Source organism: Pseudophryne corroboree, chromosome 6, assembly GCF_028390025.1.
Source record: "Pseudophryne corroboree isolate aPseCor3 chromosome 6, aPseCor3.hap2, whole genome shotgun sequence".
NCBI classification, from domain to species: Eukaryota; Metazoa; Chordata; class Amphibia; order Anura; family Myobatrachidae; genus Pseudophryne; species Pseudophryne corroboree.
The window spans coordinates 499,739,574-499,756,887 of NC_086449.1; the positions used below are offsets into that span (position 1 = coordinate 499,739,574).

A 17,314-nucleotide genomic window follows, 5' to 3' on the forward strand; every position below is an offset into this window, starting at 1 on the left:
ATGTCACAGGATAAGTTTACTGTAAACATTGCAATAGCCTGTACAAGTCAGTGAGAAAGGTCACATTGTGAGCACCGTGCTAATGTTGCATGTTATCTCTGCAATGTGTGAACTAGGAGAAGGCATGAAAGAGTATGAAATCATAATGAACCCCAAAAAGTGGCAAATAAGATAGTAGGACACAGAGTAGGCGGTTGTTAGTGGCTATAATCAAAGTATAGGAGATAGCAAAAAAGGTGTCATATCATTCAATCTTGCAACTTACAAAATGGGGGGATTCCATTAAATGCAATATTAAACAGCACCAGGAATGAGTGGCTGGAGCTGTTCAACTAATGCCACAACTGGGAGATTTCTGCTTACACCCTCATGAGGTGCAAGTAGAAATCTGACAAAACTAGTGGGACAACAGGGTTATATTGATGACAATGATATCAGTGATCTGTATTATATGATGTGCTTAAGTTGGAGTGTGCTCTGATCTATATTAAAATGACATTTCATTTGCAATACAAACAAAAAATATAACCTTTAACCTGTATAGTGATCTTCTGCATTCAAACTAAAACTGCCTAATATAATACAGCTAAATATAAAAAAAATTCTGCAACTAAATGGCATTTTTTTTTGCGCCGTAATCAGCATCTCCTAATTTAAGTGCCAGATGCAGGTTAATTTAATAGTTTCGGGTACTCATTCCCAATGCTATTCAATATCACATTTAAATGCATTCCCCCCTTTGATAGACAGCAATTGTATTTAACATACAAATGTTTTTGGGTTACATTTTAAATGTCAGATTGTAAGGGGGCATTTCACTTGGAGACGAGGTTTAGCAAGGTAAAAATAACCTTGCATACCTCGTGCCCAAATTTGGATTACCATGGGTATGCCCGCTCGTGTTAGCCAATTAAAAAATAAAATCTCCTGTGGAAAAATTTACTAACGTTCGATTTTGCTGACTCAAGGTATTTGGCTTTCTGTTTCAATTTGATTTCCATTCGATTTTAGGTTTTTGGGTTGAACAGATTTACTAAAGACCAAATTGAATGTCAAATCGATTCTAAAGGCAGATTCAGCTCACATCCCAATAGAAATCGAATTTATGAAAAACATCAATGTTTTCCCATAGACCAACATGAAATCCCTGCATTTACTAAAGTTCGATCCGAAATGGAACTTTAAATTGAATCTCAAATCCCCAAATGTTTAGAATGTTATTAGACATTCTATTTTGGCTTCTAAACCCATTCTAATGGTAGGACATTGATAGTGATGACTTGTTAAGTACCCAAAAGCATGTAAGGCAGTGTGGAAGTAGCAATAATGGATACCCAAGGTTATGGTATATTGTGCACCTACCTACACAATGCAAATCACCACCTGACAGAGATAACCCTGGAGGGTCAATCGGAGTACCATCAACCGCTTAATGAGTTGAATAGTGCACATATTTATACTTATAGACATCAAACTTATTCCTTTTATTGTGCAATAGATAGCACCAGAGCACAATATTGGGCAATTTGGCTGGAAAATATATAGAAATTTGAAATCATGAGTGAAGTAACTGGCTTTCATGATTCAACCCATGATATTTACTTCCTCAGCAATTCATCCCTGTCTGCAAAAAACTTGTGGGACAAATGCCAGAGGGATGGTTGTTTTGTATGACACCAGTATGTGCTAATAAAACAACTAAAAGTAAATGTTACTTTATTGTTCTAATTTGTTCCCCTTCCACCAAAAAAAGTTGTTTAGACTATGGCTGTTGCTCTTGGCTTCTGACTCCATTGTCAAATACACAAACTCCTGCTGAGCATAAGTATGAAGAGGCACATATAGCCACCCAATCCATGACAGAATGCATCTTTGTTTTATTTTATATTTTCGAAAGACATATTATATAATTTTGCAAAAATGTTTGACATTGATCTGTTGCCATCTATTGCATAATATCGCAAAAAAATAAACCACTCCCCCAAATTATGCAATAAACAGTGAGAAGCTAGAGCTGTTTTTGTTTGTTTTTTTTGTCCAAAAACAGACTATGTGAACATATAAAGTTGCAGGCAGACTAGGAGTAAGCTTATTCCCAACTACTGTATATCATCTATTTTTATATATTTTTGTTTAAACCACAAAATTTTAATCATCAGTTATATTTTCATGTATAAAATAGTGTAAAAAGAGAGCTCCCCCTTTTAATTAGTGTACATGTGATTTTATTTGGACCAATAGGACGCAATGAGGAAGTTCTATTCGATTTTTACATTCGATTTTGCTGGGGATTTCAGGTTCGATTTAGGAAGGGATTTCCTAAATTCAACTCAAAATCCCTGCCAAACATGAATCCACATCGAATTCGATTTGAAAATTGAATGCAAAATCGATTTTTAGTAAATAAAGAAAATCTAGCGATTTTTGAGGATTCATAAACTGCTTCCCAAAATTTGATTTTTAGTAAATATACCCCTGATGTCTTAACTGAGCGAACATAATTGTATCAGATATCAGCTATAAACAAAGTATTTTTGTTGGATTTCCTTTAAAGACTTGTTTACAGTTTGCTGTTCTGCATGTTTTTGTTTTTACAGATTGTATTATGTCAGAATAATATTCGTGATCAGCCACATATGAACAGAGTGGTTACACATGAACTGATTCATGCTTTTGATCACTGCCGTGCACAGGTTGATTTCTTAAACAATGTTCACCATTTAGCCTGCTCTGAGGTATGTATACTGTTCAAGCGATAATATTTAACAATAACATATCTTTTATGGTAAAAGTCTGCTGGACGTCATTTTAGTCTTTTATATTTCCGATGATCAAAGTTATACAATTTGCTATGTAGTTAATGCTACATTGAGTAAATGACTTGTGGTTTAAGAATAAGGCTGGGGCCACACATAGCGGCCAAGCGGGTCCCGTTCAGCGGGACCCACTTGGTCGCAAGAAGACTGCACATGGGCACCTATGCAGGCGCCAACACAGCATGCTGCAATTGGGCTGAACGGCAGGACGATGGGATTTCATTGTGAACACATACATTTAAATCCTGTGTGTCACTGGCCGGATCCTGTTCTGCGGCATCCCGCAGAACAGGATCCGTGTGCACATAGAACCCCCCCTCCCGGCCAAGCGGGACTCGCTTGGCCACTATGTGTGGCCCCAGCCTAAATTATCTATCTTTAAAACGTAGTGACAGATTTAACTACGAATTATATTGTTATCACTCGTTACTAATCTTGAATGATGCTCCAACCAGTCAGCTCCTGTCATGTGTTTAAAAAATGACAGTAGCTGATTGGTTGGAGCACCATTTAAGATTAGGAACGAGTGATAACAAGTGCCCCTTCACTGTTTATCTGCAGTAAGCACATTTGACCTGCTTAGTTTGACAAAAAAAATAGAATCAACATGTAGGTTTCTAGAGTATAATATTTGCTGTATTACATCATGCAGTGTATTTTGCTAGCAGAAGATCACTGTGTAGGTTAAAAATATATATATATATATATATAATTGTTATTATTTTTTTGTGTGTGTGTTGCAAATTAAATGTAATTGTGCTATGTTTTGGAATTTTAATATAGATCAGAGCTGCTAGTCTTAGTGGAGATTGCTCCCTTACTAATGAGATTTTGCGGTTGAATTTTGGTGTTAAGCAACATCATCAGGTATGTAAGACAAGATTTAACGATAAGCATGAGTCTACGTGAAGCATTGCTTGTCCCTTTCATGTGTACTTTTAATTTAATATTTTTGTCGCTGTCTAGAATGAGCATAAGCAAGATTCTCCTGGGCTATATTTCTGAACTTCCATCATACTCATCAGCAGCAGTATAAAGTCACAATCTGAACAAATTATATTAAACTGTAGCTTTAAAAGTTACTTCCAATTTGCTGGAAAATACATAGGGGTATATTCAATTGAAGTCGAAAACTGCCATCTGTCGAAAAGACGTCAGTTTTCGACTTTTTTTGGTTGAATCCTGATTCGATATATTCAATATTGTGCTAAATTTTTCGACAAGTCGATAAATTCGACTTGTCGAAAAGCACGTGGATCGGCGGAATAGCTGCCGATCCACGTGTTAATGTCGAAAACGGGGCCAAATCCGACAGGTTTTGGCCCCCTTTTCGACCACCTCAGTCCGACATCAAAATGATGTCGGACTGAGATGCGGACCCGGAGGAGGCGAGGGGAAGGGGAGCCGCAGGGAGACGGGGGGACAGCCGGCGGGCATACAGGGAGATCAGCGCTACAGTAGCGCTGCAGCTGGATGTCACTCACCCGCCGACCTCATGGCGGCTTCCACCCGGCTCCAGCACGCTGCTGGAGCCGGGTGGAAGCTGCTGTGAGGTCGGGCGGCTGAGTAACATCCTGCTGTAGCGCTGATCTCCTCTGGCTGCCGCCGGCTGTCCCCCCGCGTCTCGTTCCCCCTCTCCTCCTCTGGGTCCCATCTAAATTCGAAAAAGTCGAATTTTAGATGGGATTGAATAGGGGTTGTCGGATCCATTCCGACAAATACATGTCGGAATGGATCCGACTTTGATTGAATATACCCCATAGAGAATGTATTCCTGTTTCCTCTGTTTTTGTGTTTTATACCAGAGTCTATATAAAGGGCTGCACGTTTCATGGATTACATAAATGTTCTTCTACCTTTTCTACCTATATAGTGACCAGTTTCAACTAGATTGACTTCCCCTCAATACTCCATATGATGCAAGATGCCTGGTGTAACCCAGACACTCGCATTGCATCGCAGACGCCGCAAAACACTGGTGTGCTACAGACACTGGGCTGTAACTTTAACCACACAGTTGTAAACACATATGAAGTTGCAGATGAAGTACAGTGCATGAGAAAAAGCTGTGGCCGCTGCATTGTAGCACTTGGCATACTGATTCGGATTAATTTACACACAGATGTACAAATGTCGCACATCAAATTGATCAGTGTAGGCTAGCGAAGTAGTTTTGTCACATCCATCTGCATACCTCCCAACATTAAAGGACCGGAACGAGGGACATCTTTGCGCGCCCGTGCCCGAAAAGGGGGCGTGACCTATAGGGAAGGGGCGTGGCTTTGTGAGATGTCCGTGATCGTGAGCCATGCCCCCTTTTTCATCACTGAGGGGGCATGGCCAGCGCTCTGTGAGCTGCTGGCATGCTCCCTCTAGCTCACTGGAATAGACGCTGTGCGCATGCACACAGCGTCTATTCACCGCTGCTCTGTTCTCAACTGAGCAGAGAGTGATCAGGAGCCTCCCAACTGCCCCCCACCGTGGGACACTGCGGACCGCGGGAGGGACAGACCCAAAAAAACGGGACTGTCCCGCGAAAATCGGGACAGTTGGAAGGTATGCATCTGTTTTATTGTACGAATAAGATGCATATTTCTCTTACGTCCTAGAGGATGCTGAGGACTCCATAAGGACCATGGGGTATAGACGGGCTCCGCAGGAGACATGGGCACTCTAAAGACTTTAGATGGGTGTGCACTGGCTCCTCCCTCTATGCCCCTCCTCCAGACCTCAGTTAGATCCTGTGCCCAGAGGAGACTGGATGTACTGCAGGGGAGCTCTACTGAGTTTCTCTGAAAATACTTTTTGTTAGGTTTTTTATTTTCAGGGAGCACTGCTGGCAACAGGCTCCCTGCATCGTGGGACTGAGGGGAGAGAAGCAGACCTACTTAACTGATAGGCTCTGCTTCTTAGGCTACTGGACACCATTAGCTCCAGAGGGTCGGAACACAGGTGTCGTCCTCGCTGTTCGTCCCGGAGCCGCGCCGCCGTCCTCCTTACAGAGCCGGAAGATAGAAGCCGGGTGAGTATAAGAAGAAAGAAGACTTCACAGGCGGCAGAAGACTTCAGATCTTCACTGAGGTACCACGCAACGGTAACGCTGCGCGCCATTGCTCCCACACATACACACACAGAAGGCACTGTATGGGTGCAGGGGGGGGGGGGGGTGCCCTGGGCAGCAATATTAACCTCAAAGGACACTGGCTAATATATTAGATACTGCGGAGGCAGTATATTGAATAAACCCCGCCAGTATAAAGAATTTGAGCGGGACCGAGGCCTGCCGTTGAGGGGGCGGAGCTTGATCCTCCAGCACTAACCAGCGCCATTTTTCTCCACAGCAAGCTGCAGAGAAGCTGCTCCCCGGACTCTCCCCTGCTGAGCAAGTACAGAGGGCAAAAAAGAGGGGGGGGGGGGGGGGGGGCAGTGAGTGTATTATTGGCGCAGTGAGTGTATTATTTATTCTATAAAAGAGCGCTGTACAGTCTGGGATTTTATTCCAGTGGCAGTGTGTGCTGGCATACTCTCTCTCGGTCTCTCCAAAGGGCCTTATTGGGGGGCTGTCCCCATAATTGTATATCCCAGTGTGTGTGGGAGTGTCAGTACGTGTGTGTCGACATGTCTGAAGCGGAAGGCTCGTCTAGGGAGGAGGTAGAGCAAATGATTGATTGTGATGTCGGCGACGCCGACACCTGATTGGTTGGATATATGGAATGTTTTAAATGCAAATGTGTCTTTATTACATAAAAGATTGGACAAAGCAGAGTCCAGAGAAAAAGCAGGGAGTCAATCCATGGCTTTGACTGTGTCACAAGGCCCTTCGGGCTCTCATAAACGTCCCCTGTCCCAGGTAGCAGACACTGATACCGACACGGATTCTGACTTCAGTGTCGACTACGATGATGCGAAGTTACACCCAAGGGTGGCCAAAAGTATTCATTATATGGTTATTGCAATAAAAGATGTTTTGCATATCACAGAGAACCCCTCGGTGCCTGACACGAGGGTATGCATGTTTAAGGAGAAGAAACCTGAGGTAACCTTTCCCCCATCTCATGAGCTGAACGCTTTATTTGAAAAAGCTTAGGAAACTCCGGACAAGAAACTGCAGATGCCCAAGAGAATTCTTATGGCGTATCCTTTCTCCGCACAAGACAAGTTACGGTGGGAATCCTCGCCCAGGGTGGACAAGGCTTTGATGCGCTTGTCCAAAAAGGTGGCGCTACCGTCTCCAGACACGGCAGCCCTCAAGGAAAGGATCCTGCTGATCGCAGACAGGAGACTACCTTAAAATCAAATTATACACATACAGGTGCCTTGCTCAGACCGGCAGTAGCGTCGGCATGGGTATGTAGCGCAATAGCAGCATGGGCAGATAACTTGTCATCTGACATTGACACCCTAGATAAGGATAGCATTTTATTGACCTTGGGTCATATTAAAGACGCAGCGTTATATATGAGAGGCGCTGCGAGAGACGTTGGGCTGTTGGGTTCAAGAGCCAATGCCATGGCAATTTCTGCTAGGCGAGCCCTGTGGACCCGCCAATGGACGGGTGATGTCGATTCAAAGAGACATATGGAAACTTTGCCTTACAAGGGTGAGGTTTTATTTGGGGAGGGCCTCGCGGACCTGGTTTCCACAGCTACCGCGGGTAAATCTTTTTTGCTTTATGTTCCTCCACAGCAAAAGAAAACACCTCAATATCAGATGCAGTCCTTTCGGTCGCATAAGTCCAGAAGAGGTCGGGGCTCGTCCTTCCTCGCCAGAGGTAAGGGTAGAGGGGAAAGAATGCCTGCTACGGCTAGTTCCCAGGAACAGAAGTCCTCCCCGGCTTCTACAAAATCCACCACATGACGCTGGGGCTCCACTGCGGGAGTCCGCGCCGGTGGGGGCACGTCTTCGACTCTTCAGCCAGGTCTGGGTTCTGTCAGATTTGGATCCTTGGGCGATAGAAATTGTATCCCAAGACTACAAACTGGAATTCGAAGAAGTGCCTCCTCGCCGATTTTTCAAGTCGGCTTTGCCAGCTTCTCCCCCAGAGAGGGAAATAGTTTTAGCTGCAATACAAAAGCTGTGTCGACAGCAGGTGATTATCAAGGTTCCCCTAATACAACAGGGGAAAGGGTACTATTCAACCCTATGTGTGGTCCCGAAACCGGATGGCTCGGTCAGACCCATTCTGAATCTAAAATCCCTAAACCTGTATCTAAAGAGGTTCAAATTCAAGATGGAATCTCTCCGGGCAGTGATCTCCAGCCTGGAAAGGAGGATTTTATGGTTACACTAGACATAAAGGATGCATACCTTCATGTCCCCATTTATCCTCCTCATCAGGCGTACCAGAGATTCTCTGTACAGGACTGTTATTACCAGTTTCAGATGTTGCCGTTTGGGCTGTCCACGGCCCCGAGGATTTTCACCAAGGTAATGGCGGAAATTATGGTGCTCCTACGCAGGAAAGGAGTCACAATTATCCCATACTTGGACGATCTCCTGATAAAAGCGAGATCGAGAGATCAGTTGCTGAAAAGCGTGTCACTCTCCCTGAGAGTGCTACAGCAACATGGCTGGATCCTAAATCTGCCAAAGTCGAAGTTGATAACAACGACTCGGCTATCATTTTTAGGCATGATTCTGGACACGGAAAAGAAGGGGGGTTTTCTCCCAACGGAAAAAGCCCAGGAACTCCAGAGCATGGTCAGAGACATTTCAGTGGGACCTTCTGGACAAGTGGTCGGGGTCCCATCTACAAATACATCAGAAAATAAGCCTGTCCCCCAGGGCCAGGGTGTCTCTCCTGTGGTGGCTGCAGAGTGCTCACCTTCTAGAGGGTCGCAGGTTCGGCATTCAAGACTGGGTTCTGGTAACCACGGACGCGAGCCTCCGAGGATGGGGAGCAGTCACACAAGGAAGAAATTTTCAGGGACTGTGGTCAAGCCAGGAGGCTTGTCTACACATCAACGTGCTGGAATTAAGGGCCATATACAACGGCCTACGACAAGCGGAGACTCTTCTTCGCGACCTACCTGTTCTGATTCAATCGGACAACGTCACAGCAGTGGCTCATGTAAACCGCCAAGGCGGGACAAGGAGCAGAGTGGCAATGGCGGAAGCCACCAGGATTCTTCGCTGGGCGGAAAATCACGTAAGCGCGATGTCAGCAGTCTTCATTCCGGGAGTGGACAACTGGGAAGCGGACTTCCTCAGCAGACACGATCTCCATCCAGGAGAGTGGGGTCTTCATCAAGAAGTTTTTGCAGAGATAACAAGTCGTTGGGGGCTTCCTCAAATAGACATGATGGCGTTACGCCTCAACAAGAAACTTCGGAGGTATTGTTCCAGGTCAAGGGACCCTCAGGCTGTAGCGGTAGACGCCCTGGTGACACCGTGGGTATTTCCGTCGGTCTATGTCTTTCCTCCTCTTCCACTCATCTCAAAAATACTGAGAATCATAAGACGAAAAAGAGTCCAGACAATACTCATTGTTCCGGATTGGCCTCGAAGAGCCTGGTATTCAGATCTTCAGGAAATACTCACAGAAGATCCGTGGCCTCTACCTCCCAGGGAGGACCTGTTGCAGCAGGGACCCTGCGTGTTCCAAGACTTACCGCGGTTACGTTTGACGGCATGGCGGTTGAACGCCAAATCCTAGCTAGGAAAGGTATTCCGGGGGAAGTCATCCCTACTCTGATAAAAGCTAGGAAGGAGGTGACGGCGAAACATTATCACCGTATCTGGAGGAAATATGTATCTTGGTGTGAAGCCAAGAATGCTCCTACGGAAGATTTCCACCTGGGCCGTTTTCTCCACTTTCTGCAGACAGGAGTGGATATGGGCCTAAAGTTAGGCTCCATTAAGGTGCAGATTTCGGCCCTGTCAATATTCTTTCAGAAGGAATTGGCTTCTCTCCCAGAAGTCCAGACTTTTGTAAAGGGAGTGCTGCACATCCAGCCTCCTTTTGTGCCCCCAGTGGCGCCATGGGACCTTAACGTGGTGTTACAGTTCCTTAAGTCACACTGGTTTGAATCTCTTCAAACATTTGAGTAAAAATTGCTCACTTGGAAAGTGGTCATGTTGTTAGCCTTGGCATCTGCGAGGCGGGTGTCCGAATTGGCGGCTTTGTCTCACAAAAGCCCCTATCTGATTTTCCATGTGGATAGAGCAGAGTTGAGGACTCGTCCTCAATTTCTGCCTAAGGTGGTTTCATCGTTTCATATGAACCAACCTATTGTGGTGCCTGTGGCTACGGGTGACTTGGAGGATTCCATGTCTCTTGATGTAGTCAGGGCCTTAAAAGTTTATGTAGCCAGGACGGCTCGGGTTAGGAAAACAGAGGCACTGTTTGTCCTGTATGCAGCCAACAAGGTTGGCGCTCCTGCTTCTAATTGCTTGCTGGATCTGTAACACGATTCAGCAGGCTCATTCTACGGCTGGATTGCCGTTACCAAATTCGGTAAAGGCCCATTCCACTAGGAAGGTGGGCTCTTCTTGGGCGGCTGCCCGAGGTGTCTCGGCATTACAACTTTGCCGAGCAGCTACTTTGTCGGGGTTCAAACACTTTTGCTAAATTCTATAAGTTTGATACCTTGGCTGATGAGGACCTCATGTTTGCTCAATCGGTGCTGCAGAGTCATCCGCACTCTCCCGTCGGGTCTGGAGCTTTGGTATAATCCCCATGGTCCTTACGGAGTCACCAGCATCCTCTAGGACGTAAGAGAAAATAAGATTTTAAACCTACCGGTAAATCTTTTTCTCCTAGTCCGTAGAGGATGCTGGGCGCCCGTCCCAGTGCGGACTAAATTCTGCAAGGCTTGTATATAGTTATTGCTTACATAAGGGTTATGTTACAGTTTTGATCAGTCTCTGGCTGATGCTGTTTTGTTTCATACTGTTAACTGGTTCGTATATTCCATGTTGTACGGTGTGGGCTGGTATGTATCTTGCCCTTAGATTAACAAAAATCCTTTCCTCGTACTGTCTGTCTCCTCTGGGCACAGTTCTTTAACTGAGGTCTGAAGGAGGGGCATAGAGGGAGGAGCCAGTGCACACCCATCTAAAGTCTTTAGAGTGCCCATGTCTCCTGTGGAGCCCGTCTATACCCCATGGTCCTTACGGAGTCCCCAGCATCCTCTACGGACTAGGAGAAAAAGATTTACCGGTAGGTTTAAAATCTTATTTTTAAGTGAAAAAAATGTCTTACATGGCCAAGTCTCCTGGGACCTGGCGTGCCGAAAGGGGCTGTTTAGTGTGATTGAAGACACAGTATATTAGGACACGCCGTGCCAGATTTACCACTTAACTGACTATTTTTCCTAAAACCGTTCATATAGTCGATTTAAAAGAAGAAAAAAAAGATTATTTAATGTAGTTCAAAAAGTATTTTTTAAATATTGTGTAATGCACATCTGCAGAACAGATCTACTCGTTAAAAACTGGGGGACACAGTGGAGCAGCACAGTCGCATGTGATCTGACCTTGCTAGTTAAGGGCCACATGGGCATGGTGCTGAAAATAATCACGGGCCTATTGAAAGAAATGTAACCAGGGCTGTGTGGGTGTGGCCAGTGCAATGTAGGCATATCCACCCCCTACACTATCACCTCCAATATCTCCTTAAAAAGTAAAAGTAGAAAAGTTGCATAGTTTTGAGAGAAGAAAATAGAAAATATAGTCAGCTACTTATGAGTTATGGCTGCCATACGGCAAGAGAAGGTGCTGGTCATAAACATGACATGGAGGTCTGGAGCCGTAGTCCCATCTGCCGCTATGTTAATATGGCCCTGAGGACCAGGGCAGGCTCAAGCATATTTTTTTATGGTAAGCAAATTAAAATTTTGGTGCCCCTTGATGGGATAAACATATTAAAGGGACATCATGCACCTGCAAAAAGGGGTATGGTCTCACAAGCAAGGGTTGTACCCCCAAGGGTACAAGTATATAGTAGGTAACTGGGGAGGCTAGGGTGACAGGTAGATAATGGATGGACTGGTGAGGCAGGGTGACGGGGATAGAGGGTGACTGGTGAGGCAGGAGTGACAAGTAGATAGTAAGTGACTGAGGCACGGGTGACAGGGGGATAGTGGGTGACAGGGAGATAGTGGATGAAGGAGGCAGGGGTGACGGAGCTAATGGGTGTCAGAGGCAGAGGTGATAGGGAGCTAGTGGGTGACTGAGGCAGGGGGATACGGTCATTAGGTCGACAACACTTAGGTCGACAGTCATTAGGTCGGCCACTATTGGTTGACATGGTCATTAGGTCGATATGTACTAGGTTGACATGGAAAAAGGTCGACATGCGTTTTTTTGGGGGGGGGTTTGAACTTTTTCATACTTTACTATCCACGTGGACTAGAATTGGGAATAGTAACCTGTGTCGAGTGCAGTGGTAGTGGAGCGAAGCACCTTGCCCGATGCGAGGGGACACAGTGCACTAATTGGGGTTCCCCGTCACTTTACAAAGAAAACGACACCAAAAAAAGTAAAAAGCTCATGTCACCCTTTTTCCATGTCGACCATGTTCATGTCGACCTAATGATTGTCGCCCTATTGCAGGTGTCGACCTAGTCACTGTCGAACAATAGTGGTCGACCTAATGACTGTCGACCTAAGTGTGGTCGACCTAATGTCCCATACCCGAGGCAGGGATGACAGGGAGATGGTGGGTGACGGAGGTAGGGGTGACAGGGAGATGGTGACGGAGGCAGGGGTGACAGGCAGATAGTGGGTGACTGAGGAAGGGGTAACAGGGAGATAGTGGGTGACTGAGGCTGGGGTAACAGGGAGCTAATAAGTGTGCTTGCAGAAATATGGCGCATGCAGTGTGTGTCCCTGTCCCAGTGATTTCCCTCCCTGGCTCTACACTCACCTCACCCTGTGGTCCGGGCTCTTTCTGCAGGCAGTGCAGAAGGGCTGTGAGCATATCTCGGGAGACCGGCATCGGTCAGCAGTCGGGATGGAGAAGGCAGCGGTGGTGCCTTCCACATATGGCGCTCTAAGCAGCTGCGTAGTCAGCGTAGCGGTCAGGCTGACCCTGGGTGCAATATGAAAATGGAAGCGTGTTGGTTGGGAGAGGCATTCACACAAATAGAAGCAGGAGGTGAGAGACAGTTAAATGCAGAGTAGAGGTAAGGGGCAGACAAAAGCTGTCACACATAGGGGTATATTCAATTAAAGTCGGTTCCATACCAACTTGAATTTGTCGGAATGGATCCGACAGGACCTATTCAATAAACGGCCAAATCCGACTTGGCCGTTCCCGGTAACCTGTCCTGCTGTTGCTGTCAGTGACTGCAGGGGAGCGCTGCGTGAGAAAGGAGCCTGGCCGAGGGGACGCCCAGTGCCGGCCGGGGAGAGAGAGGAGTCTGGCCGGGGGGTCGCCCTGCTATAGAGGTACCTGTGCTCTGCTGTCCCTATAGCCCACCTCCCCACACCCCGTCTCATCTCCTCAATCCGACTTTTTTTAAAGTCGGATTGAGGTCGGAAATGGGACCAAAAGCTGTTGAATTTTGCCCTGTTTCTGACAGAAGCACGCGGATCGGCGGCTATTTCGACTGTAATTGAATATACCCCATAGAGGGGATGGGAGAGGGATACATTTGTCACACACAAAGGTGGGAAACAGAGTTCTGTGACATGGGGAGGACACACATGCTGGGTTAGGTGATGATACAAAAGTTGTCATAACCGAAATGTGGACAAAATACAGAAACTCACAACACGAGAGAGGGGAGGAGACATAGCTGTTGCAACAAAAGGGAAAGGGAGGTGACATGGGGGGGTTGGAGACAGAAGATATATGCAGGGGCGGTGACCAGTGTTAAGCTGTCATGCACTGGGGGGAGAAGGTAGGAGACAAAAAGCTGTGACGTGGGGGGGAGGGGCAGTCATGCATTAAGTCATTAGCAGGTAAGCGGGGTAAGACAGACTGTTGTGCACACAAGACGTGGAGGAAGAGGGGATACAGGCTGTCACACAGCGAAGGGTGAAGTCTGATAGGTGTATCAGAAGGGCTAAGGTAGGAGAAGGAAGAAGTCACACATAAGGGGGAGGGGACACATGGTGTTGGATTCTGACCCCACTGGGTGTGATCGCTAGGCACACACAGGAAGGGGGGGGGGGGGGGCAGGCTGTTAATTGCAGGAGGGAGGTAGAGGGGGTATCCAGGCTCATGAATGAGATGGGGAGGCAGGCTGTCACACGCAGGAGGGGGAGTAAGTCAGTGGTCACTTGCAGGAAAAGTAGCACCTCTAGATCAGTGCCTATGACCCCCCAAGCTGGTTACCTATTCCTAGCTGGGTTTAGGGGTCATCCTGTGGGCGTTGCTCCGGGTGTGTGCAGAGATTTGCCATTTGATTCTCTGCTGCAGCAGCCTCTTCTCGCACTGTTAAGAGCTCCTCCATATGCTTATCTGCGCTACTTGGGGCAGGGCAGGCGGCAGCAGATCAGCAATCGGTAAGTGGAGATGGAAGTGGTGGCGCTTGACATACAGTATGAGATCGATTTTCTAATTGGATGCTGTTGTGTAAATTCTACTCTTAAATGGTTGTTCTGGGTGAGTTTCCATGCATGTAAATGACATTATACAACTTACCCTGGAGTTGTCATTACAGGCTTCCATTTCCAGTTCAGTAGTGTAGCTTACGGTACACGTCACTCTTGACATTTGATATTTATTACATAAATAGAAAAGTGCCTTTTCTATGGGAGGTAGTTAAGTCAAGAGTCCGCCGGTCACGATACAGACGCCGGAAACCCGCCCCCATATAGTCCCGACAGTCGGCATGCCGACTAACAGGGACTATTCCCACCATAGAGTGGGAACGTAACCGGCAAGTGCAGCGAGCACGCAAGGGTTTTCGTTCCGCTCGCCCCCCCCCCCCCCCGCCGGGCATCTGCATACACATCAATTGACCGCTGGTCACGCATACCCAACACTTTTATTTATCTGTGTTTAGTTTTGAGAACTGACCTAATGCTAGCAGCCCTCTGCTGAAAAGTGGTGGCCATGATTCAACATGGTGGTTTTTGTTTTAGTTTTTGGATTTATTTTTCTTTAATCGACTTTGCCTGTTTATATATAGAGAAATGCGCTTACAACTAGGAATACTTTTTTTTCTTATGTTAACACAGTCAATGTCGTTTTAACATTGTATTGTCTACTGTGCATAGGTCTGTGACTTTCAACTCTTGATATATTTTATTTCATAGACTTGTGTACGGGGCCGAGCTGTGCAATCCATTGTAGCTGCAAGAAAATTCAGTCAAGAGACAGCGGAAAAGGCTGTGGATGATGTCTTTGATTCATGTTTCAATGATCGAGAACCATTTGGGCGAATTCCTCATAATAAAGCAGAAGCAAAAATGGCATACAGAGAATTTAAAAATCAAGGACGTTATTATGAAAATATTTAAGTGAAAGAATGCTATATTAATGTAACCTATTGCAAAACATTGTCATTTTTTTATTTTAATATACTATATAATAAAAGGCTAGCACTGCTCCTCACCCTTATGGGAGGAAATCAAGTGTTTGGTGCACCGGCGACCACTAGTTCAGGCGTGCACACCTGCTGGCGTTGACATTACTGTTATTTTGTTCCGTCATTTTAACGGGCTGGTAACTAGTTGGAATTATAAATCAACCATGCATGTTTATTACAATTTTGTTTCAAATATAATAAAATGTGTTTATTTTTCTGTAATGTTTGTAGCTACAATGAAAATAAACATTTTCTTTGAATAGGTAGATTTTTTTTATGTGAGGTACACTGAAGGAGCATGCCTATGTAGACATAAGAACATATTTGATTAGGGCTTACCTCAGGCTTGATGCAGTGCCCAGAGCTATTCAGTTGCAGCCCACTGTAAGTCTGCAGGCTGCACTTACCGCACCCATCGCGAGCGTGTTAACCCATAGCCCCAGGCACTTAACCTGAAATCTTTGGGTTAATGCGCATTAGCAATGGGTTTACTGCAGGAGGAAATATACTTTAAAATTGAATAGCCCCAGACGTTAAAGCTCAAGACCAGCGGTGGCCAACCTGCGGCTCTTTCATCCTCCGCATGTGGCTCGATCCGCTCCCGGCCACTGCTGCCCGACACACCACACACACCGCAGCAGGTCTCCAGCGGCGGTGTGTATCTTCAATTCGGCGCCGGCCCGTGAGCCATTCATAACTCGCGGACCGGCAGCTAATGCTCCTGATTGGCTGCCGGTCCGCGAGCTCTGATTGGCTAACGGCCCGGCGCCGAATTGAAGATACACACCGCCGCCAGAGACTGAGGGGTAGGAGAGGCAGCACTTTTTTTTTTTTTGGTGGGGGGAGTGAGGCACTGTGGGGGCATATGTATTAGCACTGGGGGCATATCTGGCACTGTTGTAGGCATTGTGGGGGCATGTGTATCAGCAATGGGGGCATATCTGGCACTGTTTGTGGGACATGTGTATCTGGCACTGTATGGGCATGTGTATCTGCACTGGGGGCATATCTGGCACTGTATGGGCATGTGTATCTGCACTGTAGGCATATCTGGCACTGTGGGGACGTGTATCTGCATCAGGGGCATATCTCTGCACTGTGGGGCATATCTGGCACTGTGGGGACATGTGTATCTGGCACTGGGGGCGTATATGTATCTGGCACTGGGGGCATATATTTATCTGGCACTGGGGGCACCCATTTTTTGGCATTTTTAGATGTATGTGGCACTGTACAACATGACTAAACAGGGTTATGACACAAGGTCACACTCCTACAAACGTCATACCAAAAGGTGTGTGCACAAAAATGGGGCGTGGCTTTGTGACAACTAGGCCACCCCCCCATTTTTCTCGGCACGCTCATGATAGTGGATCTTGCACTTGCCTATGGATCTTTTCTGGCTCTTTGCCTCCGACTGGTTGGCCACCCCTGCTCAAGACTATCCTCCCTCAGTAAGCCCTGCAGCCATCTAGCAGTTCTTGATAGGTCTGTGACTTTCTGAGCAGCATATTAGCCTCCTGGCTGGATGCTCGGCTAGCGGGGTATCTGTAAGAAACGGCTGCGTCTTTACGCCTTGATGTCACATTGCAGCCGAGTACACACAGGCGTAAGGAACAAAGGACGTGTTTCTCCCTCTACCTGCTGCTGGTTGCCAGGACTAGTGGGGCTCCTCCTGCCACCTGCTCCCTGCTGCTTATAATGAGGGGAAGGCTTGGGGACAGTCCAGCATGTCTTAAATGCTGGACATGCCCCCAAGAGTGACTTTGATGGGGCTGCGCCCCCTCCCCAGCTTTTGGCGTGTGCAGAGAACCCCTGCCCCCTTTTCGGCGCGCTGCCCGCATCCTAGCATGAACATTATTTAGTATGTAAGGTGACAATGGGCACCCATTATGCTGTGGTTGGGTGTTTATTATGGCTCATGTTTATATTCATTCAACCATCATCTGTCTCCTTTTCTGTTGTATGAGTGATGGAAATGGGGGCATGCCATGAACCCACGCTCCTCACAGAAAG

The 17,314-nt window shown here is 46.5% G+C and overlaps 1 protein-coding gene across 2 annotated transcripts in view; it reads left to right on the forward strand.

The window, feature by feature from the left end:
- The window catches only part of LOC134932712 (mitochondrial inner membrane protease ATP23 homolog), a 70,110-nt gene extending 54,552 nt beyond the window's left edge, over positions 1 to 15,558 (forward strand). For both annotated transcript variants that reach the window (XM_063927365.1, XM_063927366.1), the window contains 3 exons: positions 2,598 to 2,735; positions 3,600 to 3,683; positions 15,027 to 15,558. In XM_063927365.1, the coding sequence (XP_063783435.1) occupies positions 2,598 to 2,735; positions 3,600 to 3,683; positions 15,027 to 15,230 (426 nt within the window). In that variant the 3' untranslated portion in view covers positions 15,231 to 15,558. The remainder of the gene's footprint in view (positions 1 to 2,597; positions 2,736 to 3,599; positions 3,684 to 15,026) is intronic.
- Positions 15,559 to 17,314: the final 1,756 nt, after the last annotated feature.